Raw genomic sequence first — 25,899 nt, forward strand, 5'->3', positions numbered from 1 at the left:
CCTTACTGTACATGTGTCTACACATATGGGACATCTCACTGGTCCAGAACTGTATTTTTGCCTCCGGACCAGGACAGAGTGTGCCGAAAAGTACAAGTGTTAAGGGCATCTCTGCCCCCCTTAAAGAAAAAGCTGAAGTAACATTGCTGCTCTTTTGGTATTCTTCTGAACCCATCCTTCCACGCATCTTTCTAAGCGTCGTACCTTGAACTATCTCAAAGCCAGCTTGAAGTCCCTCACCCATGCCTCATCTGATGGTTTGTAGGACTGTGTATTGGTGGAGGGAGCATTCTTGAGACATGTCCCATATGTCCACACTTAGCAACTTTGCCACCAGCCAAGGCAGGGCTGGAGGAGACAGGGACCTTGCGTTCATCCCCCTGCCTCCAGTTTTCCACTTAACATCACTTGCACAGTGTGAACCATTCATCTCAGCGTGACGGCGAATGGACCAAGACGAATCGCGCTGATGCGAGGAGCAGCCAGCCAGTTATGGCAGATCACATACTTTACTATATTTAAGTGAGTTTGTCTGTCTGTGTCTGTGGGTCCAAGAACTCGTCCTAAATGGTAAGCGCTAGGACCACCAAATTCGGGAGGCAGCTTCTTCTGATCATAGCTTAAAGCAAGGTCAGGGTTTGATTGTGTCAGGACAATGGGACGTGCCTGGAATTGGATTGTTTCTCATAAAATGGAAAGGGAGGGGTCTGGCAGGAGGGATGGTTATACTGTAGAATGACCACAGGAGGCAGCAAGGGGCCAGAGATGGGCACTGGGACAGCTATAACCCACTGGGCCAGCTGGGGACCAGGGCGGAAAAAGAGACAGCTCTCTACTATATATTTCAGAGAGTTTGTGCGTCTGTCTATATGTCTGTCTGTCCCCCAGCTGGGGGACATGCACCATTCCCCTGGCTGTGCCTGTTGGAGCTGCAGAGGTCATGGCGAGGCACTTCTCACCTGGCCCCAAGCTGCTGCGGTGGGAGAGGTCTGGGGTTATCTTCTCTCCCCAGAGCAGACTGCATCCTGAACCCGTCCTCCCCAGCCCCACCCTAGAGCAATGATTGCTAGCTAGGCACCACTGGCTCTAAGCGGAGTCGTTCTGGATTAGCCACCAGCCAGCAGGGGGTGCCGCAGCGTGACCTTTGACCCAGGCTCTGCATGTCCAGGGTTTGATCCTTTGGGGTCACATTCCATTGGTTTCCAACAAGGAGTCTAGGCTGGCGGTGAGCTGAGAACGCTTGGGGCCGCAAAAGTGCAGGGCGTACCGGAGAGTTACGTCCCCCCCGGGGGGGGGGGGTAGTTTTCCACCCCCTCCAACTAGAACATCAAGTCCTCTTAGCAGAGCAGGGCCAGCCCCATGAACTCCGCTACCAGGAGTGGATGGGGGTCCTGCCCCCCAAACGGCCCGTTCTTGGGACCCTAGTGGAGGCTGCCAATACAAGGGAGCCCAAACCAGGCTGTACGCGATTCCTCGGTGATTCAGGGACGGGGGCACAGGGAGACAGGCTACCCTGGAGGGCTGTTTACAGACACTGGCGTCCAGCCGGGGTGCAGACCCCTCAAGGCAAGAGGCCTCGTATTTAACACAAGAAGCCTGTTTGCACCCCATCTCTCCCCTTCGCCCTTCAGAGAATTGCAGGGTTTGAAACCTACCTGCTGGTGTCTCGATATTTACAGTCCCATGGTGGCCAGGACTGCTCCTAGCTCCACTTCCGCAAAGCCTCCACCCTGGTTCTGAGCTCGTCTTGGCCACTCACCCGGTGCCTGGCGCGGTGGCCGTGTCTCTCAGTTGGAAATCTTGCTCGTGGGTTGCCCTGGAGATGGAAATTCTTTGGGGGTAGGAAATTAGAAGGTCTGGATGGAAAACAGCTACAGAAACCACACGTGTCAGCTCCCCAAGCCGTGGACTGGGGCTGACGCAGGCGCACGTGGAGGGGAGGGCTGACCACTGAGCAACGGAGGCTGCGGAAATCTCATCCCCTCCCCGCCAGCTCTTAAAACACAGCTCAGTGCCTAGAGCCATGCCCCACCAGGAGACGGGCTGGAAAGTAACGCCGTAACGCCAGCGTGGGCCCCCCACCCCCAAATAAAAAGGGATCTATTCCTGACATTACTCTGCTTTGGAAAAACTCCGCACTGAACAGCTCCGGAACAGCTTTTCGGGTCCATTTCCACGTGGGAACGAGGCCTGGACCAGCACCGGAGTGTCTTTAAACAGGTTGAAATCTTTGAACCTCGTTGAAACTCGGCAGTAAAAAGAGCGCTCGGCACTGGGGCCAGCTACCACGAGGTGAAGCCCCCGCAAAGCCAAGGCTGGCTGGAGGTTTTACCATGTGCTAGCAGGTTGTGGTAAAGATTACAGGGATCCAGGGCTTATCTCAGTCTGCCAACACATGATAGCAACCTCAAACGGGCGCCTCTTCGCTGCGGTTTGAACTTGCTCTTTTCCCCTTAGGCTATGTCTACGCTATGGCTTTTGCCGGAAGAGGCCATGCAAACGAAGCGCTGATTAGCATTGTGCCACGCTTCATTTGCATAATATAGTCCGAGCTGGTTTTGCGCAAATACCCCTTGCGCAAAAACGGCTCGGAATAGATTCTGCAAATGAAGCACGACAAAATGCTAAGCAGCACTTCATTTGCATTGCCTCGTCTGGCAAAAGCCGTAGCGTAGACAACACCATCGTGTGGACGTGGCCTTATCTGTGCGACAAACCCTTTACTCTGAGCAGAGCCCCTGAAGAGCCATCCACACTAGCCTTCACAAGTGGGGGCCACCTTGAGTTAAGCGGCCTTTGATGAGTTTGAGGGGAGTCTAGTGTAAATAAACACTGATGTAAGTCCCAGGATGGGGCGGGGGGAGGGTGACTGGGGAAACAGGCCTGGTGGAGGAGAAAAGTCTCAGAGGAGTAGCTGTGTTAGTCTGTAATTAAAAACAGCGAGCATTCCTGTGGCACCTTAGAGACTAACAGATGTGTTAAGTCATGAGCGTTCATGGGTAAAACCCACTTCATCAGATGAGTTGGAGTGGAGGGAGTCAAGGGGATATAAACAGCTAAGGAAATTACTTTTCAGTTGTAGGGCCAGTGTTAATTAAGCTAATCAAATCGGGATGGATGTTTCCCATTCACAGCATTTGATGTGGGGATGTGAATAGCAAAGGTGGAGGGAGTTGCCTCTGCAGTGCGTTAACCAGTTAAGATCTTTATTCAAACGTAAGTTGATGGTGATGAACTTGTCAAATGTTTGATGGCAGAAGGGGTTATTGTACTGGAGTGCAAATCAGGACCCCCGGAACCTTTTGCCACATCTACTACTGACTTGTTGGAAGAGCCGTTTCCCCTGCTCTGGGCCTCAGTTTCCCCCCAATGGAGTGGGCTGCTGAGAATACTAACCCGCCTTTTGCTGGAGCACGCAGAGCTCTTCAGATGAAGCGGGATAAGAATTGATGCTCTTGGCATGGAGCCCTGAGGTGAGGCTTGAAGCAATACAGGGGCGGCATTACCCATAATGCTCAGGGGACAGGCAGGAAGTACGCTCGACAGCACCACCTTTTAGGAGAGCACCACAGAGCATTGATTAATGCCTCCCAATGCCAGCCCTCCCCGCCCCCATGAGCCATGTATTGTTACCTCCATTTCACAGATGGGAAGCTGGGGTAGAGAGGAAGGGACCTGCCTAAGATAATACCAGCAATCTAAGCCAGGATTAGAACCCAGGAATCCCGGCGTCCATCCCCCGCCCTCTAATCCTCTACCTCCCATTGCCCTCCCAGCGCTGGCGTTTCCTGTATGCAGAGCATTTGGGCAGCCACTGATTAGCAGAGCGCCCGCAGCCAGCAGCAGGTGTTTCTACAGGTGGTGCACATCCACCCATGGCTTGGTGCATGCAACAATAGTTATTCCACACGTGGATGGAGGAAATGAGAGGGAACATTGGCTAGAACCCTGAGATTCCCTAGTCCAGACCCTGACCACAGCCCAGCTGGTGTTAGGGGATGACCCGCAGTCTGCTGCAACCCCTGGAACTGTAAGGTCAGTTCAGAACCATGGTAGCTTGGAAGGGTGGGACTGGAGGGTGCCGCAGCCCCACTGGGAAATCAAAGCCTGGGAGTCTCCCTCCTGGGCTGCTTCCCAAGCCCAGGGCCAGACGGGATCCTGAGCCATAGCGCTTGGAGCCCAAGGGAGGCGTCTGCACTGCCAATTTGGAGCCACGCAGGGGAAACCGAGGCAGCTCTTACTGAGCTCAAGCACCAGGGTTTGCAGGCAGTGCCTGTCGCTGGGGATCGCCATGGCTCCTGGGCAGGGCACCGTACTCCCTTGCCTCCCCGCCCCCCTCCCCAAATGGAGCCAGCCCCAGAATCAGGCTGGGCCAGGGACATCCTAGAGACCATTAGCTTGGAAGCTCTACCATAGGTGTGGAGGGCCGCGAGGGGGCTTTTGCACCTGGGTTCCCAAGCCCAGGGCCGGTGCTGCTGCTGACCCACCAGCCCTTGGTCCCAGCTTTCGGGCGGCCCCTCCACGGCCCACCAGCCCCACAGGCTCTGCAACCCGCTGCCTCTAGGGTCCAGGCCATTGACCCTGGCAGCTCCACTGCTGCTCAGCCACCTTCAGTTGCCAACTCTCCCAGCCTGGACGTACTCGACGCCATTTGCATCCGGTCTTGAGTTGGCAGCCATAGGTGTGACCCCCCGTCTGGGGCAGGGAAGGGCACAAACAGGTGGGGGGGGTGCACAATGCAGCACCCCCACCTTAAAATAGCTCCAGTGCCAGTGAGCTCTATGGGCAGGGACCATCCCTTCCCCGTGTTTGTCCAGCACCTAGCACCTTGGTTGCCTAGTTGCTATAAAGTTGCATAAAATAGCAGCCATTAGTCTTAAAAAGACAAGGCCTGGGCTGTTCCCACGGGGCAGTTTTCTTAAGAATGGCAGAGGGGTGGGGGGTGGGGGGTGGGAGGGCGGGGAGAGTGGCTTGGGCCCTACCCCCACCCCCACCCCCACCCCGATTTCTCCTCCATTGCACAGTTGTGCCACATACTGTGTCCTAGTTAGCCTCCACCCCAGAGCTAGCTGCATTTCAACAGAGGCACATGGCCTAGTAAAAGAATTTGTGGCCTTCTACCAGACCCCTGGTGGGATGATGGGGGGGGCCACGGAGAGGACAAATGGGGGGGGGGAGACATTTCGCGGTGGGCGTTTAACGTGATAGCTCAGTGTGTTGTGGAATTGCCTCCTTCTGCCCCAAAGTCTGTGCCCGGGAACAGAGCCCCCCCCCCCCCCAACACACGCACAATTACAACTTCAGATGCTTTGCTGCCCTCAAAACCAACCTACTCCCACATCTGGAGGACTGGGAGGGGTGTGTGGGTGTGTGTCCTAGGCAACATCGCCACCTTCTGGCCCCACCCAGTACTGCACCCTGAGCATAACCAGTGGTACCAGTTCTACCCATTCCGGATTCCGCCTCCACGGGGCCAGCCCGGCGAAAGTCAGCCAGTGGGTGCCTCACAGGGGCACCCAGTGCTCAAGCCCCTTCCAAAATCCCGGCTCCTGCAGCTGAAAACCCCGAGACCTCACCCCGAAACCTGCCTGCAGGGCGCCGAGCTGCATTAGTGACGACTTGTGTGTTTTACCAGAGCTCTGACCAACTCATCCCCTGCACACTCCTACATGCACCACCCAGGGTGACATCCCCCCCATGCAGTAGGCACTTGCCCCTGGGTTAGGCAGTGCTCTGTATTGCATGCTTGTCCACCGCATTGGCACGCAAGGACCACACAGCCTGGTCTCTCCCTCCCCCCTCACCTCCAACTCCCCTGACAGTAGCTCACTGAAAAAACCACGGTGCAGCCACCGTAGGAAAAAGACACCGGTTTTTATTAAATATATATAAAAAAAAGACAGCAGCATGCTGTACGTCACATGGAACGCTGGTGCCTACATCAGTTTGCATACACAATGTATAATGGCCAGGCTCAGAGTCCCGTCCTACATTGAGACTGGTGTGCCCTGTACGCTGAGCGCTTGGGCGGCTGCCCAGGAGAGATTCAGGTGGCACCCACCTGATTAGCAGAGCGCCCACAGAATGGGTGTCTACTGGTGGTGCACATCCCTACAGGTCTTGGTGCATGTAACAAAATTTATTCTGTACACAAGAAAACAAAATTAGAGCGAACACTGATTGAGACCTTTTCCTTTTTAAACATCACTTCATTTTCAAGGAGGCACATTTAGGCAGGGGAGAAGGTATGTGAAGTCTGAGCCAGTCTGAATTCAGGGACAGCCAGTTTGAAATACTTCGCACCTTCTAGACATTTGTTCTCACAAGCAGTTATGCCCCCCCCCCCCCGCCTTCAAATCTGAAAAAGGGGGAAACAGAAGCACAGAGAGCAGCAGGCCCCCTGGGCTTCCGGCTCTGGACGGATCACTAGACAGCATGGCTTTTGGCAGGAGACCCCAATGAAGTCAATGAGTGGGGGGGAGGAGAACCACCTTGATCTGGTGGATTTCTGAGTGTAACTGACAAGATGAGATCTGACTGGCCGGATGAGATCTGACTGGCAGGATGAGATCTGACTTCCCTGGAATATTCCTAGTGAACGTCTAAGTGCATTGGCAAGCCAGATAAGACCGGACAGCAAGAGCCCCTTCCGGCGGTGCTCCCTGCCCCACATCCCCGCAGTGCGGCCGGCCAGCTGGAGGCCTCGGAAATGGATCGTACTTAGGGAACCCCTTTGTTTTCGGAGGGGCCCAATGTGAATGGGGCAAGGCTCGCAGGAGACCCACACGGCGCTGCGGCAAAGCTCCCCAAAGGGACAGGGCAGCCCCACGGCGGCCGCTTGTGGTGAACAGCGCTGCATAAATACTCTACATAAATACACACAACAGAAACACGCTCTTCCCCTAACTGACTCCGAGAATCCCTCTCCCACGGGCTCAGCGTGCAGGTTTCCACTTCATCCTAGCGACTTCATCGATCCGGCCACATCACTGCGGAGACGGGAGAGCTGTGCCCCCAGGACTCCGCTGGTCATTTTGTCCATGGCACAAAACACCGGCTCGGTCTGCCGTAACCAATGCAGCCGAGCATTAGCGGTCAGCGAAACCGGCAGATGCGGGTCAGAGGCAGACCCGGCGCAGATCAAGGTGAGTCTCGGAAGCGCCTTTTAATGCACAGACTTCAGGTTGGGGCTGCTGGCAGCCTGATTCCAAAGGAGAGCACAACACCGGGTTAGGCAAGTGATATTTCCGCACGCCAACGAACAACGCCCACATGCGCCGGGGGGTGCCTGGCACCGCAGACTCCCTACTTCCAAGGCTTATGCTCTCCCATTGGCTAGTGGGTAAATATGACCAGGGCTCGACAATCTATGTAATCTACTCACCTGTGGCGAGTAGATTACAACACGGAAGAGGTGAGTTTTTTTGCTCAATAACTTTGGTCCCCCATTTTTTTTTGCTCAACCAATTTTTCTCCATGTTCGGGATTTTTTGTGCAAGTATCTGGCAACCCTAATGACACATTAGGAATAGCTTAGGTGGCTTAACTTTCAAGTGCCCAACTTGGCCCTTTGGAAGGGTCCTGACCTTTCAGGGAACAGCTGATCAGCACGATATAGCACGGAGGCCCCTTCAACGCTGGGCTATGAAGATCAGTGCTCCCTTCCGAATAACGGTCCCTGTAAGCCGAGTGCTTGGGCGGCTGCCCAGGAGAGAGTCAAATGTCGCCCAGCTGATTAGCAGAGCGCCCAGCGCTGGCAGCCTGGTGCACCTCTGCACCTCTCGGTGCAGGTAATAAAATGTATTCCGCACGTGGACGAAAACATTACGTGGGAATCCTGCTCTGCATTGAAGCAGCCGCTAATTCCTTCCCATGGGTGTGTCTTCGGTCCGGAGGGAAAGGGCTACTGGAGAGTTGGCCAGGAACCAGAGCAACGCTCTTCACATCCCACCAGCAAAGGCCCAGTGCCTTGACACCGATCCGGAGCAGATGCAGCACAGAGCTGGAGTCCAGGCACACGCTAGCTCGCAGGGACAGCCACCGCATCAATGGCAATTTCCTCTTCTGCCAGATCGCTCACAGCCACCTCGGAGCGCCCCTCCATGCTGGTCAGCGAGACCTGATCCTGGCTGGTATCGATGGCTCCTGGTTTCCCCAGCACGTTGCGGAGCTGGATCCAGAAGAACGGCTGGCGGCTGGGCTCTGAAGGCCACTCCAGGTACGTTTTGGTGCTGAGCATCTTGCGGAGTTTGCAGAACTTGTTGGGCAGGCTGCGGGGGTCGATGGACTCCAGCACCACCAGGATGACGTCCTCGTAGCCCAGCCCGACGGCCCGCTGGTGGGCGAAGTACAGCTCGTAGTTGCACCACTCGCTGTCCACGAAGCTGCGGGAGAGGACGAAGATGACCTTGCAGCTGTTCTCGATGTTTTCGATGATGTTGTCGATGATCCACTTGCCCGGCGTGAAGTCCCGCTCGTGGATGCAGATGCGGTACGGGGGGGTGGAGGTCTCCAGCCGGCGGAGCAGCTCCTGCCTCACCCAGTCGGCATCCGACCAGCTGTAGGAGATGAAGGCATGGTAGGCATAGGCCCGCGCCGGGGTAGCGTGGCGGGCGCGGTACTTCGACCGGATGATGCGGAAGGTGGCGTGGAGATACCACGGCACGTCGAACCTCCAACACAGCACCATGATGGCAATGATCACCACGGCCGTCACCGAAACAGAGATGGCCACCACCACCCTCACGTCGCACTCCGTCAGCCCTGGGGCGTAGTCAGCCACCCTCATGTCCAGCAGGGACTCGGGGTGGTAACACTTCCAGTTCTCAGGCCAGTCCTTCAGGGTTAGCTTTCCCTTCCTCCACATCTCCTGCAAGAAGCCGTAGAGGTCACAGGTGCAGTGGTAAGGATTGTTGCCGGCCTGGAGGCTGGCCAGCTGGGGCATGTGGACGAAGGAGCCTTTGCTGATGATGCCGAAGGAGTTGCCATCCACGGCCAGCGTCCGCAGGCTGGGGCATTTCCACACTGAGGGGATGAACTTGATCTTGTTCCCACTCAGCTTCAGCTCCTGAAGGTGATGGCAGCGGTCAAAGAAGTCCATCTCCAGCCGGTCAAGTTGGGAGTGGGACAGGTCCAGGTAGAGAAGCGTGATGGGCAAGCACTTGAAGATCTCCATGGTAACAGTGTTGTGGTCCAGGGCCAGCCAGACCAGCCCAGAATTCCACTGGCATGTCTCCTCCTTCAGGCTTCCGAGTTGGTTATGGCTGGCGTTGATATGGGTGAGGCGAGGCCAATTGGCCGTGAGCTTAGCCAATACGCTCAGGCTGGTCAGCTCATTTCTGGCCACGAAGAACCGCTCCAGTTTGGGCATGACGTCCTGGTAGTCGCAGCGCTGGTTGTAGATGTAGGCGTCCGTCAGCCGGTTGTTGGAGACGTCCAGGGCCACCACGTTGCGCATCTCGTCCCAGGCGTCGCAGGGCACGAAGTTGAAGTTGACGTTGAGAATGGAGAGGTTGGTGACGCCGCTGAACCAGGTGAAGGTCCAGTCGAACCGCAGGATGTCGGGGTTGCTGATGTCCTGGAGCAGCAGGCTGTCGAGGGTCAGGTTGGCGATGCCCGCTTCCGGGCGTTTCCATTGGGGAGAGCGGGCAAAGTCGATGGCCATCAGGGAGAGGTCGCGGATGCGGGACTTCCGGACGTTCAGCAGGGCCAGGCGCAGCAGGTTTTCATTGAACTTGCCCCGGTAGAAGACCAGCTTTGCGGCTCGCACCTCAGCTAAGCCGGAAAAGAGATCTGCGGCGTCCGTGTAGTAGGTGAATTCGAAGAGGTTACGGAAGCGGAGATACAGTAGCGGCTTCCCCTTCAGGTCTCGCAGGATCACGGGCAAGGCGTTGGGATTCTTGTCTAGGGCGATGTCGAACCACAGGCTGGTGGTGTTGAGCACCGAGAACGCCCCTTCTTGATACTCCAACAAGCTGGACGCCGTCTTCAGGGCAAACTTCTGTAAGGCTATCTCTTTCAACGGGAGGAAGTCTCCCTTGCCGACCGTCTGGATGAGAGGTCCACCCATGGAGAGCTCCTGTAGGTTCCTCAGCGTGCTGAAGGCCTTGTCCAACGTTGAGTGGCAGTACAAGTTATTAGACATCTCCAGCCGCCTCAGTTTTCTCAAGGGCTTCAGGGCCAGTGCAGGGATCTGGTGCAGGGAGTTGTTGAAGAGGCTGAGTTCCTCCAGCAGGACGTTGGCGGCGAAGGCACCTGCCGCGATGTGCGAGAGGTTGTTGTAGCTCAAGTCCAAGCTCTGCAGCTGGGTCAGCTCTGCGAAGTCCCCAGGGGAGATCTCATAGAGCCGGTTATACGAGAGATCCAGGCGGAGCAGGGTGCGGGGAAGGTGCCGGGGAACTCGGTCCAGGTTCCGGCCCTTGCACATGGCTGTCGTGTTGTCTGCGGTGAAAAGGCACGGGTCGGCCCTGACTGCCAGTCCCACCATCACCACACACAAAGCCAGGCATGTGCCAGCCAGCGGGGGCATGGTCTTCTCTTCACATGTTGGCTCCCCTGAAAGAGCGAGAGAGGAGGACACCCATGAAACGCCCGCTAATGTAACTTCTGCTCACCTGCTAATGTAGGGGTGGGCAATAACTTCTTATGGGGGGTGCACTCCCAAGATTTTGGAAAGTAGCCGAGGGCCGCACTCTTCCATGGTATTAATGGAGATGCAGGGTCTGGGCTGGAGGTTGGGTGCAGAAGGGAGCTTGGGGTAAGGGACTGGGGTGCAGGAGGAAGAGTGGGGTCGGGGAGGGAGTTTGGGCGAAGGAGGTAGTTGTGACCAAAGCAGGGAACTGGGGTGCAGGGTTTTGGGATGTGACCTAGGGTAGGAGGGGATTGTGATCTCGGGCAGGAGATTGGGGTGCCAGTTCTGGGAGGGGGTATGGGTATGGAGTAGCGGGGCAGGAGTATGGGGCAGAGGGCTGGGGAAGGGAGGGGCTGAGGTGCCAGAAGCAGGTTTTCGCCAGGAGACTTACCAGCCAGCAGCCAAACTAGCCTACCTGCCTGCCTGCCTACAGAGCTTAAATGTTCCTGCCTGCTCGGCCATGCGCTTGACTGAGTGAGTAGGAGGGTTGTGCTTTGTGGCTGCCTGTTATTCAAACAGGCAGCTCCCATTGGCCAGTATCTGTCCAGAAACCGGCCAATGGGATTGTGCCGGGGGCGGGAGCAAAGTCTGAATCGTCCCTGCTCCCCTACGGACTCAAAGAGAAAAAGCCCCGTAGCCGCATTTCTGAGCGGCATGTGGGGCAAGCAGAGGAGCCTGCCTGGGGCTCCCCACTGCCTCCGTGGGCCGGACCGGTGGCCGCGGGCCATTTGCCCAGGTCTGTGCTAATGGGAGCCTAGAGAGTCGAGGCTTCTACCACCCCATGGTACAGCCTTTCAGCTGGCTGAGGAGAACGCTGCGCTGCTGGGCTGAGATCCACTCCAGCATCCTGGAACACGCCACAGGGCTGCCCGATTCCACTGGTTTCAGTCTGTTGGTTTTTTCCCTACGAGTGTTCCTGAAGTGACGAGGATGTAAGGCCAGGGCACATGCAGCGAGGGGGGCGCCAGCTGCACCCGGCACCGACAGGCTGCAGAGGGAGCGCACGGCTCTCACAATCACAGCGCGCTGCTACACTTCCTCCAGCACCTCCCTCCCCGCCGCCACGTACGAGGCACGAGCCAAACCACCCCATCTGGGGAGACCATTTTGGCTCCGACAGGCTGGTGGCCCACTGAGATGGGCTAGGCCAGGCCCCCCCCGCCCTGTGCGACAGACAATTCCACGGGGCCAGTGACCACGCGATTCCTTTCCTCCCTCCCGCCGGCGAACGGCTTGACTCCGCCACGGGGCAGAAAGTCACGTACCTAGCAAGAGGCGCCGCTCCTCAGGTGACAGATGGGGGCTGGAGCACAGTGCCGCAGGGGGCAGCCGTCCCTTCCATGCCACCCCAGGCAGTCCTAGATCAAGAGAGAAGTCACATTTTACTGGAAGCTGGTAGACACACGAGGTCAGTCAACTGGGCTCCCCAACCAACTGGGCTCAATCCACATCAGGTCCAACCCTCCCCCTCTGTAGAGTCTTGCGCGGATACAAAATTGGTATCCATGGGTGGCGGGTGACGGCCCAATTGGGGAAGGCAAGCCAAAGCCCCGCCCCTTCTGCCCGAAGCCACACCCCTTCACCCGAGACCATGCATCTTCACCAAGCTTCCCCCCACCCTATCTTAATTGAGGGCTCGCATTGCTGTGTGGCACAGCCCCAGCTGTCCCCAGTCATCCAGGTACTGCGCAGCCCCAGTCTCTCCCAGGCGGCTGGGCAGTGCGGGCAGTTTTTAGAAGGCAACGCCTTCCTTTGCCTGCATTACCCGCCACCCATGTCCCCATCTGCATCTGCCAAAACGATCCGCGGATACCTGCATCCGCGGATGTGCATGCGTGCGGCTGTACAGCGGATAGCCACGGATTTGCAGGGCTCCACCCATCTTTTGTGCAGTGCTAGAGGAACACGGCAGCCAGTCGGTGGGAGTTTTCCCGAAAGTACAAGCGGGAGAAAGAGAAACCTCAAGGAAGCCACGTTTTCCACGGGCCCTGCTGCTCAGTGACGTGGGAAGAGGCCACACGCCAGCAAAAGAACCAGCTCTTCCATCCCTCAGCGCGTCTTCACTGCAACAAAAAGCACGACTCAGTCCAGCGTTTCTCAACCTTTTTTTAATAAAAAAAAATGTATAAGTCCCCCCAGTACCTACAGTTTTCAGGCACACATATTTTTCTACTATTGCAACACATTTCTTTAAACAACTTAATCGTAGCCAGGCAGGTGATGACATTTTGGGGTGTAAAAAGTACAAAAATAATAAAACGCAGTAAAATTTCAAACAAAAATTCAGTTTTCTCCAGATTTCAGTGGTGTGGACGTACCCCCCCAGACTTCTCTTGAGTACCCCTGAGGGGACTCATACGACCGCTTAAGAAACACTGACTTATTCTATGATTCTATGAAATGGACTAATAGGACTGGAAGGGACCTCAAGAGGTCATTGAGTCCAGCCCCCCGCCCTCAAGGCAGGACCAAGCTCCGTCTACACCACCCCTGACAGATGTCTATCCAACCTGTTCTTAAATATCTCCAGAGAGGGAGATTCCACCACCTCCCTTGGCAATTTATTCCAATATTTGACCACCCTGACAGTTAGGAATTTTTTCCTAATGTCCAATCTAAACCTCCCCTGCTGCACTTTAAGCCCATTACTCCTTGTCCTGTCCTCAGAAACCAAGAGGAACAAATTTTCTCCTTCTTCCTTGTGACACCCTTTTAGATATTTGAAAACCGCTATCATGTCCCCCCTTAATCTTCTTTTTTCCAAACTAAACAAACCCAGTTCATGAAGCCTGGCTTCATAGGTCATGTTCTCTAGACCTTTAATCATTCTTGTCGCTCTTCTCTGTACCCTTTCCAATTTCTCCACATCTTTCTTGAAATGTGGCGCCCAGAACTGGACACAGTACTCCAGCTGAGGCCTAACTAGTGCAGAGTAGAGCGGCAGAATGACTTCCCGAGTTTTGCTTACAACACACCTGTTGATACAACCTAGAATCATATTTGCTTTTTTTGCAACAGCATCACACTGTTGACTCATATTCAACTTGTGGTCCACTATGACCCCTAGATCCCTTTCTGCCATGCTCCTTCCTAGACAGTCGCTTCCCATCTTGTATGTATGGAACTGATTGTTCCTTCCTAAGTGGAGCACTTTGCATTTCTCTTTATTAAACCTCATCCTGTTTACCTCTGACCATTTCTCTAACTTGCTAAGGTCATTTTGAATTATGTCCCTATCCTCCAAAGAAGTTGCAACCCCACCCAGTTTGGTATCATCTGCAAACTTAATAAGCGTACTCTCTATCCCAATATCTACATCATTGATGAAGATATTGAACAGTACGGGTCCCAAAACAGACCCTTGAGGAACTCCATTTGTTATCCCTTTCCAGCAGGATTTAGCACCGTTAACAACAACTCTCTGACTACGGTTATCCAGCCAATTTGAGTTACTCCATTCAAGCGAGTCACGCTCAAGTCTAAACGGCCACCCTGCTTCCCACTTGCGCCACGCAACAAATCCGGCATCTGGGCAGGGTGGTGGATGAGGTGACTTCTGGAGTCCCTTCTAGCCCTACGGTTCTCCGATTGTACGCGGCTGAGATGCTGCCACGCCTCTGCATGAAGAACCTCCAACCGCCCCACTCCTGCTTGGCTTAGAGCACCTCCTTGCAACTCAAGCGGGTGCTTTGTGCAAGGATGGGAGCCGGGTTAGAGTACACTTCCAATCACAGCTCGAATGGACAATGCAGCGAAGACAACCCCTCCGCATCCAGCCCAATGGGCCTGCAAGTCGTGGTTCTTGACTGGAATGGGTCAAAATTAGGGAGGTGAATGGGGAATTGGTTACCCGGTAAGTATCACCCTTAATGGATGATGCATATTGGTTACCCGGGAGTGGGCTGCTCCAATCCCGTGGGGCTGCGGGCGTGGGCCGGGAGTCAGCAGCCTCGTGTGGGGCTGGAAGCAGCAGTGTGGGGAGGACACTGGGGCTGCCACTTCCAGCCCCGCATGACGCTGCCGATTCCCCTGCTCCCAGCTGCCTCTTCCGCCCCACACACGGCTGCCAACCAGAGTTCCCTCTAAGATTTTCCATCCATGAGCGGAGTGAGGTTTGGCTTGTGCACCAATAGTGAGTCATGAGCGCTGGTTCGGATGTGTGCCCCCGTGGCCCCCAATTTATTCACACGCCCGTTTCCGGCCGCCGGAGCAGAAACCCACTGCCTGGTCATGTAGCATGTCCCGTTCCCAGCTGCTGGACAGACTCCCGCAGGTCCTGTTCCCAACCCCAGCGACCAGAATAGACCCCGCCCCCTGCCATGTGGAAGCCCCGCCCTCCTGCTCCCTCACCACGCTGTGGGCCCCACCTGCTGGAGCAGCCGCCTGCCACGCGAGTGCTGCCACGTGGCTCTTCAGAGAAGGCGGGCGGGGGAAGAATTTTGAATGTGCAGGCGTGTCCCTTCGTGGGAACTATGCTGCCAACTCCCAGTCCACCCAGGCGGGGAGCCAGCAGCTTTGTGGGACTGGAACCGCCCTCTGGCAGCCCAGCGCAGGGTCGGGAGCAGCCCTGCCAGTGGTGCAGGGGCCGCTGTAGCCCACTCGCCCCCCGTTTCATCAGCGAACCAGTTAAAATTAACACGTAGCCAGTTAACTAACGACATGGGATTTTACACCCCTAGTCGAGGTGTCTCGGTCAAGAGGGGTTCCGCACAAGAGCCTTTCCTACCACTATGGACAAACAACACTCCCCATCCCCATATACTCACCCCCCAACCTTGGACCAACACATGGGCTTTTAAAAGAGCATATCCCCCCAGACTCTGCTAAAGAAGAGCTGACAGGAGCCAAAGGTAACGGGTTCCTGACCAGCAGGAGGTTGGATATTACCGGGGATTCTTTGGCCTGTGCTGGAGGGCCAAGCCACAGGACCGTAGGCGACCCTCCTGGGACTCTTGAAACCCAGCTGCCCTTGGAGCGGTTCCAAGTCTGCAGAGGGCATTCACCTTAGGGCTTCTAGGGCAACTTTCCTGCCAGAGGATGGCAAGGTTGAGGCACGGCAGAGAGCACAGCACACCGGCATTGCTAGGCCCGGGGGGCGCATGGCTTCCTCCTGAATAGAACCCTAGAACGGGCGGGAACCTCGAGAGGACATCGAGTCCAGTCCCGTGCTCATGGCAGGACCCAGCACCGTCTAGACCAGGGCGGGCAAGCGTTTTGGATAGCGGGGGGCACACTCCAGGACTTTGGTAAGTGCTCAAGGGATGCGCTTTTCCATGCTCTGGGACGGAGGTGGGGTGCAGAAGGGAACTCAGGGTAGGGAGCTGGGGTGCAGGAGGGGGTGTGGGGACTGAGAGAGAGCGTGGGTGAAGGGGAGGGCAGAGGATTGGGGGTAGGGGTCCGGAAGGCGGAATGGGTGCAGGAGAGGATTCTGGACCGCTAGAAGGGTATAGGAGGAGGTGCAGGGTCCAGGAGGGAGTTGTGACCTGGGGCAGAGAATTGGGGTGCGGGTGGGGTGCCAGAGGCAGGTTCCGGCTGGGAGGTGCTTACCTAGACAGCTCCCAGCCAGCAGACGAACGGGGCCCTCAGACAGGCTCCCTGCCTGCCGCAGCTGCAGGCTGCTCCAAGTGGCTGGCTGCTCTCTGCCCAAGGGTCCCGATGGGACGAGGGGGGTGAGGCGGATTCAAAGGCCTGGCAGGCCAAATCCACCGCAGGCCGTACCTCACCCGCTCCAGCCTCACCTGCCCTCCCCATGCCCACGAGAGCCCCCCAGGCCTCCACCCCCAGCCTGCTGTTGCAAATGTAGAATCCGGGGCAGGCAGGCCGAGAGCTGCACCCTGCCGCCTGCCTTCCCAGCACCAGACAGAGAGGAGGGGGGAGGGCTTTCTGTAGGAGTCCTGCAGGCACGGCACCGGGAGACACGGGCCATGCCTCCCAGCTCTCATCTCCAGCGCTCTGGGACCAGGCCAGGCGGGGGCCGCACTGCTTGCTGGAGCTCTGGGGACCGGGCCAGGCTCCATCCGTGGAACCACCGGCTCCCTAGACCTGCGTGAGCCGGGACTGAGCGGGGCAGCCTGCCCAGTGGGTAGCAGCCCCTGTCCGCTAGGGATCCCGCAGCCGGAAGCTGGGACCTCTGCAGACAGGGGCTGCTGCCAGAGCAGCCTCCCTTGCCCCACCACTTCTCTGATATAGAGGCAGCAAGTGGGGGGCGGGGGCAGAATGCAAGTAGCCGACCAATCGACGACTCTGTTACATCCCTAGACTGCACTGTCCCAGGCTGGGGGCCACCCATCATCTAGACCAGGGTGGGCAAAGGGCGTCCGTGGGCCAGCTCCGGCCCACCAAGCGGGTTGATCTTTCCCGCGGCCGCCCTGCCACTCCCCTGCCCCCAGGCCAATGAGACCTAGGAAGGGGGGAGTGCGTGAAGATTCCTCCCCACCCAGCGGAGCAGCACCTAAAGGGAACCACCGCCGGTTGTTCTCTCTCAGCGCTGGGGTGGGCAGGTGAGGCAAAGACTTCACACACGCCCCCACCGCCAGGCCAATCAAGATCTGCGGGCAGGGGAACATGGGAAGTGTCCCGGCCCCGCCCCTTCCACCTGAGGCCCCTCCCCTTCCAGGGTGGGCCAGGGCCACTTCAGAAATTCGTGAAGTGGTCCCCCTTCCAAAATTATTTCCCACCCCGATCTAGACCCTCCCTAACAAATGTTTGTCTAACCTGCTCTTCAACATCTGCAATGATGGAGATTCCACAACCTCCCTAGGTAATTTATTCCAGTGCGTAACCACCCTGACAGTTACGAAGTTTTTCCTAATGCCCAACCTCAACCTTCCTTGCTGCAGTGTAAACCCATTGCCTCTTGTACTAGCCTCAGAGGTTCAAGGAGAACAATGTTTTTCCCTCCGCCTTGTCACACCCTTTTAGGTATTTGAAAGCTGCTCTCATGTCCCCTCTCCGTCTTCTCTTCTCCAGATTAAACAATCCCAGTTCTTTCCATCTTCCCTCGTAGCTCATGTTCTCTAGACCAGTGTTTCTCAATCTTTTTCTAGAAAGTACTCATTTAAAAAAAAAAAAAGTACCCCCAGTACCTACAGTTTTCAGACACACAACATTTTTTTCTACCATAGCCGGGCGGGTGATTAAATTTTTGGGTGAAAAAAGTACAAAAATAATAAAGCGCTGTAAAACTTCAAACAAAAATTCAGTTTTCTCCAAATTTCAGTTGTGTTGACATACCTCCCAGACTTCTCTCGAGTCCCTCTAAAGGGACTTGTACCACTGGTTGAGAAACACTGCTCTAGACCTTTACTCATTTTTGTTGCTCTTCTCTGGACAGTCTCCAATTTCTCCCTGTCTCTCCTGAAATGTGGCACTCAGAACTGGACACTGATTAGGCCTTGGAACCGAACAGTTACCCCTGGGCTGCGTCTAGACTGGCATGATTTTGCGGAAATACTTTTAACGGAAAAGTTTTTCCGATAAAAGTATTTCCGCAAAAGCGCGGCTAGATTGGCACGGATGCTTTTGCACAAAATCTTGCCAGTCTAGATGCACCCCTAGTGTCTTGTTTACAACACTCCTGTCATGCCTCCCAGAATGACGTTTGCTTTTTTTTTTTCAAAATGTCACGCTGCTGACTCATATTTAGCTCCTGTTCCACTGTCCCCTACATCCCTTTCAGCAGTACTCTAGGCAGTCATTTCCCATTGTGTATGTGTGAAACAGATTGTTCCTGAGCACTTTGCATTTCTCCCCCATTGAATTTCACCCTCTTTATCTCAGACCATTTCTCCAGTTTGCCCAGATCACTTTGAATTACAACTCTATCCACTCAAGCACTATGTAATCCCTCCATGCACCATACCGGAATAAGTGTGTTGTCATGGTTTAGCCAGAGCCCAGGGGTTATGCGACACAGGAATTAGGCACTCTTGTTTCGAATAGGAACGTCTACACAGGGCACACGTGCTAAACCATGTGCACACAAGCTTTTATACCACTAAAATGCAGCCACCTCTGGAACGGAACACAAAGGGGGGAAAAACAACAGCTATTGAACTCACCAGTGTAACTGTCCAAACCTGTATCCCTCCCCTGACATACTGTTTGTTCTCCACCTGGTACATGCTTTTTAGAACAGAAGCAGTTTGGGGCAGATCAGAGCTACGGGGCATATACCATAGGCCCCTGTTCTTGTTTCAGTGCTCCTGTGTACAGTATCGGGCCCTTTTACTTCAACAACTCTTTGTTCACTTAGATTGCAACACGGTTCACACCATCTGGCTGCTACCACTTGTACTGAGTGTTTTACGGCAGTGCGCATCAGCACGTTTAGTTTCACAACAGCTCAGAGCAACCTGGCTAAAATCCAACTTCGGGAACTTTAGTAAGTCTCTAAATCTTTCTATGGTGATTGGGGGTGAAAGCCACTAGCCACATTGATGTTATTAATTTAAAAAAACGCCGGGTAACAATTCACTGCAGTGAGATTCACCGTTCACAGCTACAATTCTGCGTTCCCATCCTAAAACTAGTCCCCTCCCTCGCGGGAATTTTTTTTAAATCAGACCCAAACCGTCAGTATTGTGTGCATAAAGCAGACACTTGTTGTGAAAGCTATTTAGTCAGAAATCTAGGGTTTTTTGGGGCAGAGGGGAAGCAGCCGTGGTGGAAAATGTTGCTCAGGGCCCCTATGTATATATTACAAATGTTACACAGTCAGATTTTTCACAACAGCTCTCATGCTCTGTTGATACAATTTTTGTTGATTATATCATAACGTGACTGTTGAGGATTCTAGTAAACCGGTACAATTTGTCTCTTAATAGGGAACATGATTGCAGTTGCCAACTCTCCGAAGGCTAATAATACTGGTTTAGAGAAACTGAGATTGGTACGCGATAGGACAGGCGAGGAAAGGTAAGTCGAACCTGAGCTGAACAGCATGAGACTGAAGGACAGTCTCCGCTAGCCTGGCTCCTGACCAGTGTTTCCCTGTAAACTGTGCGGCCGCTCAGGAGAGATTCTAATGAAGCCCAGCTGATTCGCAGAGCTAAGTTTGTTGTTTCTACAGGAGGTGCACATTTGCACATGCCTCGGCGCATATACAAAAATTATTCCACCCCGGATGGGAAAAATCCACACACGGACAGAAACCATTAGAGAGAACATTGTCCCTGCCCCCGGAGATTGGAGGGAAGGCAGCCCATGGCAGGGGAGTGGGGGATGTCAGGAGCCAGGTTTCTATTCCCTGTTCTGACATCTGGGGCAAGGCCCTTCCTCCGTGCCTCAGTTTCCCCCTAAGGCAGGCATAACAACACTCACCTTTGCCGAGCACTTTGCAGTCTCTGGGCGATAAGTCGGGGTGGGGGAGAAGGGGCTATATAGATATATCCCTTTTAGAAAGGGGCTGTAGGCTGGATCTTCTATTAGCAAGGAGATGGATGGAAGAATCTCGTCCTAGTTCGATTCCGGAGGCACCTTCTGTAGCAGCCAACAGCCGGTGGCACTGGCATTTACGTGCTTTCCACTAAGCCTTCCACTTTGGTGCCCGTGACTGGGGCCCAAGGCACAAACATCAGCCACTCCTGGGCTCTGCAGTTCCCACGCAGCGCCCAGAAGCCATACGGCAGCCCCAAGGTGATGGTCCAGAAAGCCCTGGCAGCTGGAGCCAGGGAGACTGCAGCGGGCAAGGCAGGTCTCTCCGATCCTAGATCACACGGGGCTGGAATGGGTTTAGCTGCGCCCTTGTTTGGGTAGGGAGAGGCAGCTTCCCCTTGCAGCCCCCCCAGTGGTGTCCTGGTCTATTTCAGCCCCTGGCCGGGTCCACGGCCCTCTTGCTGCAGCTCCTGTCTGGCCCCAACAGCTGCTCAGGCTGCCTGGCCCGGTCCTGAGAGCCAGTGAGCCAGGTTGTATAAGAGGAAGATTCCTAGACTCAGTGGAGTGGGGCTCCACCCCCCTCTTAAAGAGACCGCACGCTTCAAGGATTTGTTTTCTCCTCCCTTCACCACCCAGTCACCCACACTCCTCCCCTAAAGAGGGTTAACTATCGCTGCCACAGACTGGGGGAGTGTTTCTCTGCGTCCCAGGGGGGCTGCAAAACTCAGCATGTTACAATCTGGGGAGCTCTTTCCGCACTGCCCCAAAAAGCACCAATTCAAACATGCCAGGTTAGTGTTCTGGATTCAGGTAGCTCCTAGAAGCAATGTTCCCGCTTGGCTTTTTCCCTCCCCATCCATGTGCGGAATGATTTTTGTTCGGCACGCCTAGGCATGTGCAGATGTGCACCACCAGTAGACACACCGGTTGCGGACGCTCCGTTAATCAGCTGGGCGGCACTGGACTCTCTCCCGAGTGTCTGCCCAAGCGCTCAGCTTGCAGGGGACACTGCCTGGGGTTGTGGTCATGGGATCGGGGCCCCACTGCGCTAGGTGCTGTACAGAGAGAAGCTCAGGATGGGCAGCGGAGACGTGCCCAGTGGGACAGCAGCTAAACTCTGCACTAGCTATTAGTCCATACTGCTCAAAGGTCTCGCTTGGCATATTTCCTTTCCCCACTTAATAGAGAAAGATTAGGGCGTAACGTCACTAACTCACTCCATGTCCCAGCTATCCAGGGCTGGCTGCTTTCGAGGAAGGTGCAAGATCCCAAGACTCACTCAACTGCCCAAAGAGAAATTTCTTCCTAGCCCGTCCCACCCCAGCCCTCCAGCAGTTAGTGGTTAGCTCAGGCCCAGGAGCATGGGAAGAGATTCCAGCTTCCCCCTTTCAGGGGAGACGGACCCAGCCCAAGCAAAGTGGTGGGGTTGGCCCTTCAGGAGGGTGTAGTGTTGGTCCTTTTCTGAAGCTCAGAGCAAGCTTTATTCTAAAGGTATCCCTCGAATGAATGGGGACGGATTGCACTCCTTTGTTTACAGGGACAACCCTTTAATTCTCCTTAAGCCCTGGCCTTAAGCCTGTCCTGCAGCAGGGGGTTCCACAGATAAATTATGCACTGTTCATACTCATTCCTTGTCATCCCGAGCCCTTGGTAAAATGCTCTGAGCTCTCCTGCTGGGACATGCTGTGCTGTGAACGGGCTGTTATGAGCTCTCCGGAGCAGGCTTGTCTCTTTGCTCTTTGCTTGCACAGCACCTGACACCCTGGGGGGTTGCTCTGGGACTCCGCTGCAGCACCCACAAACAAAGCCCTGCTAACGCTGTGGCCTGTTGCATGCATTGTTGAAATCCTGCCTGGGCAGTGAGCGCAGCATTAAGAGGCTGCAAAGCCACCCCGCTGCAGCCATAAAGAGCTGTTTACCTAGGGTTGCATAGAGAGTCCAGGACAGGACAGAAACCATAACAGCCATGGGGATTGGGCAGGAAGCTGTCTCCGCTCCGAGCAAGAACAAACAAATGAATTCATTGCCGGAACCGAGACTGCCAAGCGGCGGCCAAGAGCTGCTGTGAAAAACGATCTCAGCAGCACATGTCTGCTGTGGGATTTGCCCCAGCCCTTTCCGTGTGGGGATGCCTGACATTCCTTACCTGCAGGGCAGGGTGACGATGCCCCGTGCCTAACCCTGACTACAACCGGCCGTTTCAGCTGGCCCTCACCAAGTTCTCCGGTTTGCCAGCTGCAGTCTCCTGTTTAACTGGGCGCGTGCTCGCCTGCCTGTGCTTTGGTGCCTGTTCTTGCTGGAACAGACCTCCTGGGAATCTGCCCCCAATCCAGAAGAGGGCTCCCTGGTGCCCCAAGAATGCCATGGTCGTGGCGCGGGGGAGCTGGCTAGGTAGTGGCCATCTTTCTGTGGCACTAGGGGAGGGAGAGAGTTAGAGCAAACGGAGGTAAATTTGTCCCTCGTAAACTTGTCTAACCTCACTTCTCAGCCCCTAAAAGTAACTACAGCAAGGCCTAATTATAGCCAATTAAGGGTGGACCCCATGTGGCATGTCAGCCAGGAAAGGTCAGTGTCCCTATACAGAGAGGCTACGTCTAGACTGCAAGCCTCTTTCGAAAAAGAGCGTCTAGACTACACCCAGTACTTTGGAAAAAGCAAAGCCGCTTTTTCGAAAGAGAGCACCCAGGCAGTCTGGATGCTCTCTTTGGAAAAAGCACCGTTTGCATTACATCGCGCTTTTTCTCGAAAGAGCACGTTCGCAAAACGGCGTTCTTCCTCGTAAAACGAGGTTTTCCACGGTTAGAAAAACTGCCGCGGTCTTTCGATTTACTTTCGAAAGAACGCGGCAGCAGTCTGGACGCAGGGGAAGTTTTTTCGAAAAACGGCCACTTTTTTCGAAAAAAACCTCTGTAGTCCAGAGACATCCTAAGAGTCAGCCTGGTTATCCACAGCACACAAAGTCCACCACTAGGACTGGCACCAAGGGGCACTGCCAGCAGAGGCCAAGCCCTCCTCCCCCCCACAGAGGCACATCCAATCAGTGGAAGCATGCTGCAAATAATATTCCCTCTCATTTTTCCATCCATGGGTGGAATAAATTTTGTTCTGTGCGCCAAAGCATGTGTGGATGTGCACCACCAGTAAAAACTGCAAATAATATTCCCTCTCATTTTTCCATCCATGAGTGGAATAAATTTTGTTCTGTGTGCCAAAGCATGTATGGATGTGCACCACCAGCAGAAACTGCAAATAATATTCCCTCTCATTTTTCCATCCATGAGTGGAATAAATTTTGTTATGTGCGCCAGAGCATGTGTGGATGTGCAACACCAGTAGAAACACCTGTTGCCGGTGCTCTGCTAAGCCGCTGAGTGGCATTGGACCCTCTCCTGGGTGGTCGTGCAAGTGCACAGCTTACAGGGAACACTGGCTACAATCCAGCCACGTCTATTGCTGCCCTGGGTTCGCTGCTACTTGAGCCATGAAGCGGGCCAGTGCATCCCAGCCAGGCTGGAGCCACGGACGCGCACAGGAACTGACTGACTCATCTGGGAGGAAGGAGCTTGCCACAAAGAAACAGCTGGCAATGGAAGCGGGACAGATACAGACTAGAAACGATGCCTCGGCTTAACAGTGAGGGTCACTGGTCCTCAGAAAAACGAACCTGGAATGGGGGGGGTGACAGGTTACCCACATCAGAAGCCTTTAAATCAAGATGGGACAGCTTTAAAGAGACATGTGTGACAGCCTCTGGCTTGGGCTCTACAGGGAGTCAGACTATGGATTTGTCTACACTTGGCAGCTACCCAAAAGAGCCAATCTGGAGCAGCTCTAAGCTCCTGCATGGACGCTCCTGACAAGGTAAATCCACAGGGGGGTTTATACCAAAATAGTCCCGTGCTCCTCTTTGGGTACGTTTCCCACTGCAGAGGAGCCCTGGAACAGTGGCGGGCAACCACATGCAGCCCATTCAGGTTCTTCGTGCAGCCCACGAGACATTTTATTTACCTTTGCTCGTGCAAAGTGGCCAGATTCTGCTGGTTTCTGTCCTTGTCGGGGTCCCCCCCCCCCGGGGGTAACTAACGTGACACACACGTCCAGCAAAGGCACATGAAGTGAGGTCTGTGCTGATTGCAACACTGACTCAACACTGATCGTGAGAGCCGGGTGCTCCCTCTGCGTCCAACCATAGCGCGGCTACGGCGCCATCCGCACCTCCCGCACATTCTAGGGACACAAGCGCCGTGAGCAAAACTGCCCCGTCCCGGGAGACCATCTTGGTGGTAACAAACTTGTGGCCCTCCTGAAATGAAGAAAGATCACTCGTGCGGCCCACTCGCTAGCCTCGGTTGCTCATCGCTGGCCTATAGAGTCAGCATGGTCCCATCTGGCCTTGCAATCGATGTATCTGGAGGGAGGGGAGATGCAGGCTAGAAAAGGTTTGAAGGGCAACTTTCATTGTTGACTTGCCAGGCCTGGAGGTCCGGCATTCCTTTCTCTTATCTTTACCAGCGAGGAAATCGGTCCTTGGCCTAGATTTATGTTGTATGCTCAGTGTCTGCAAAATTCCAAGATAAGGCAGCTCTGACATTCCTAGTATACATGGGTGTGTGTGTGTGTGTGTGTGTGTGTGTTTCCCCCCACCTCAGCTACCATGGCTAATGGTTGCCCGCCACTGTTCCAGGGCTCCTCTGCAGTGGGAAACGTACCCAAAGAGGAGCACGGGACTATTTTGGTATAAGCCCCCCTGTGGATTTACCTTGTCAGGAGCGTCCATGCAGGAGCTTAGAGCTGCTCCAGATTGGCTCTTTTGGGTAGCTGCCAAGTGTAGACAAATCCATAGTCTGACGCCCTGGAGCAGCTTTTCTCGCCCCGGAGGACGCAGTGGCGGTACCGCTGCGCTCTGGGCGGTCCCGCCGCCCACGAGCTCCGGGGCGAGAAAAGCCCCGTTGTAAGTGCGGATCCGACATAAGTTGGATCCGCGTAAGTCGGGGACTGCCTGTACCTAAAAGAGTGTCACAAGGAGGAGGGAGAAAAATTGTTCTCCTTGGCCTCTGAAGATAGGACAAGAATCAATGGGCTTAAAGTGCAGCAAGGGAGGTTTAGGTTGGACATTAGGAAAAACTTCCTGCCCAGTGGTTAAACACTGGAATAAGTTGCCTAGGGAGACTGTGGAATCTCCATCACTGGAGATATTTCAGAGCAGGTTAGACAGACACCTGTCAGGGATAGATGGTGCTTGGTCCTGCCGTGAGAGCAGGGGACTGGACTTGATGACGTGTTGAGGTCCCTTCCAGTTCTAGTGTTCTAGGATTCTAGGATATTGGCTCAGCTCGCGAGTGAGAAGTTGTTTCATTCCCTGGATAAATGTCAATAAAGTAGCAGGGTTGGTTTGGGTTTTGAACTACCCTAGGGAGCTGTGGGGAGCAGTCTCACACTCCCAGCATCATGACTAACAAAGACTGCAACTCCCCAGTCTCGTGATGCTGGCAGAAGTGACTCATGGAGAGAGGAGTAGCCGGGGAGCAGCTGGCTTCCTAGGACTCATTCACAAAAATCTTACAACACTCACCTGCCTCCAAAAGCTTAACATCTATCCTCTCCAAAGCTTTGTCCAATGACATTCACTTCCCCCAGCCCTGACCCACCTGCGTCTCCCCAAATTCAGCACTTCCACCAGCTGTGTGCCCTGGACCAAGCCGAGTCACTTCTTTGCCTCAGTTTCCCCACCTGTTAAAATTGGGGCGTCACAACTTTAAGCCTTCATCCGCCCAGGGAATCAGTCCTTCGCCTAGATTTCTTCATCAGAGAGTCTGGTTACTCCCTTCTCTTAATCGGATCTCGCTACGGCAGAGGTGTTTTCAAAAACCAGACCCGTACAAGACTGCACACAA

General features: G+C 54.8%; 1 protein-coding gene across 6 annotated transcripts; it reads right to left on the minus strand.

The window, feature by feature from the left end:
* Nucleotides 1-1,688: 1,688 nt before the first annotated feature.
* Nucleotides 1,689-25,899, minus strand: LOC102445063 (toll-like receptor 2). Of its 6 annotated transcripts, XR_012897539.1 has the most exons (5): nucleotides 19,952-20,574; nucleotides 12,444-12,732; nucleotides 11,896-11,988; nucleotides 3,397-3,552; nucleotides 1,689-1,816 (listed from the first exon to the last, which is right to left on the minus strand). XR_012897539.1 is itself a non-coding variant. In XM_075908372.1 (4 exons), the coding sequence occupies exon 4, from the start codon at nucleotides 10,526-10,528 to the stop codon at nucleotides 8,021-8,023; it is 2,508 nt and encodes an 835-aa protein (XP_075764487.1). In that variant the 5' UTR covers nucleotides 10,529-10,554; nucleotides 11,896-11,988; nucleotides 12,444-12,693; nucleotides 25,736-25,899; the 3' UTR covers nucleotides 5,856-8,020. The 6 variants fall into 6 exon arrangements, 5 of the variants coding, with proteins under 5 accessions (XP_075764487.1, XP_075764489.1, XP_075764486.1 ...); XM_075908372.1 differs by lacking the exons at nucleotides 1,689-1,816; nucleotides 3,397-3,552; nucleotides 19,952-20,574 and adding exons at nucleotides 5,856-10,554; nucleotides 25,736-25,899 and having other exon boundaries at nucleotides 12,444-12,693; XM_075908374.1 differs by lacking the exons at nucleotides 1,689-1,816; nucleotides 3,397-3,552 and adding an exon at nucleotides 5,856-10,554 and having other exon boundaries at nucleotides 12,591-12,693; nucleotides 19,952-20,562.

The sequence above is a fragment of the Pelodiscus sinensis genome, chromosome 24 (genome assembly GCF_049634645.1).
Source record: "Pelodiscus sinensis isolate JC-2024 chromosome 24, ASM4963464v1, whole genome shotgun sequence".
Lineage (NCBI taxonomy): Eukaryota > Metazoa > Chordata > Testudines > Trionychidae > Pelodiscus > Pelodiscus sinensis.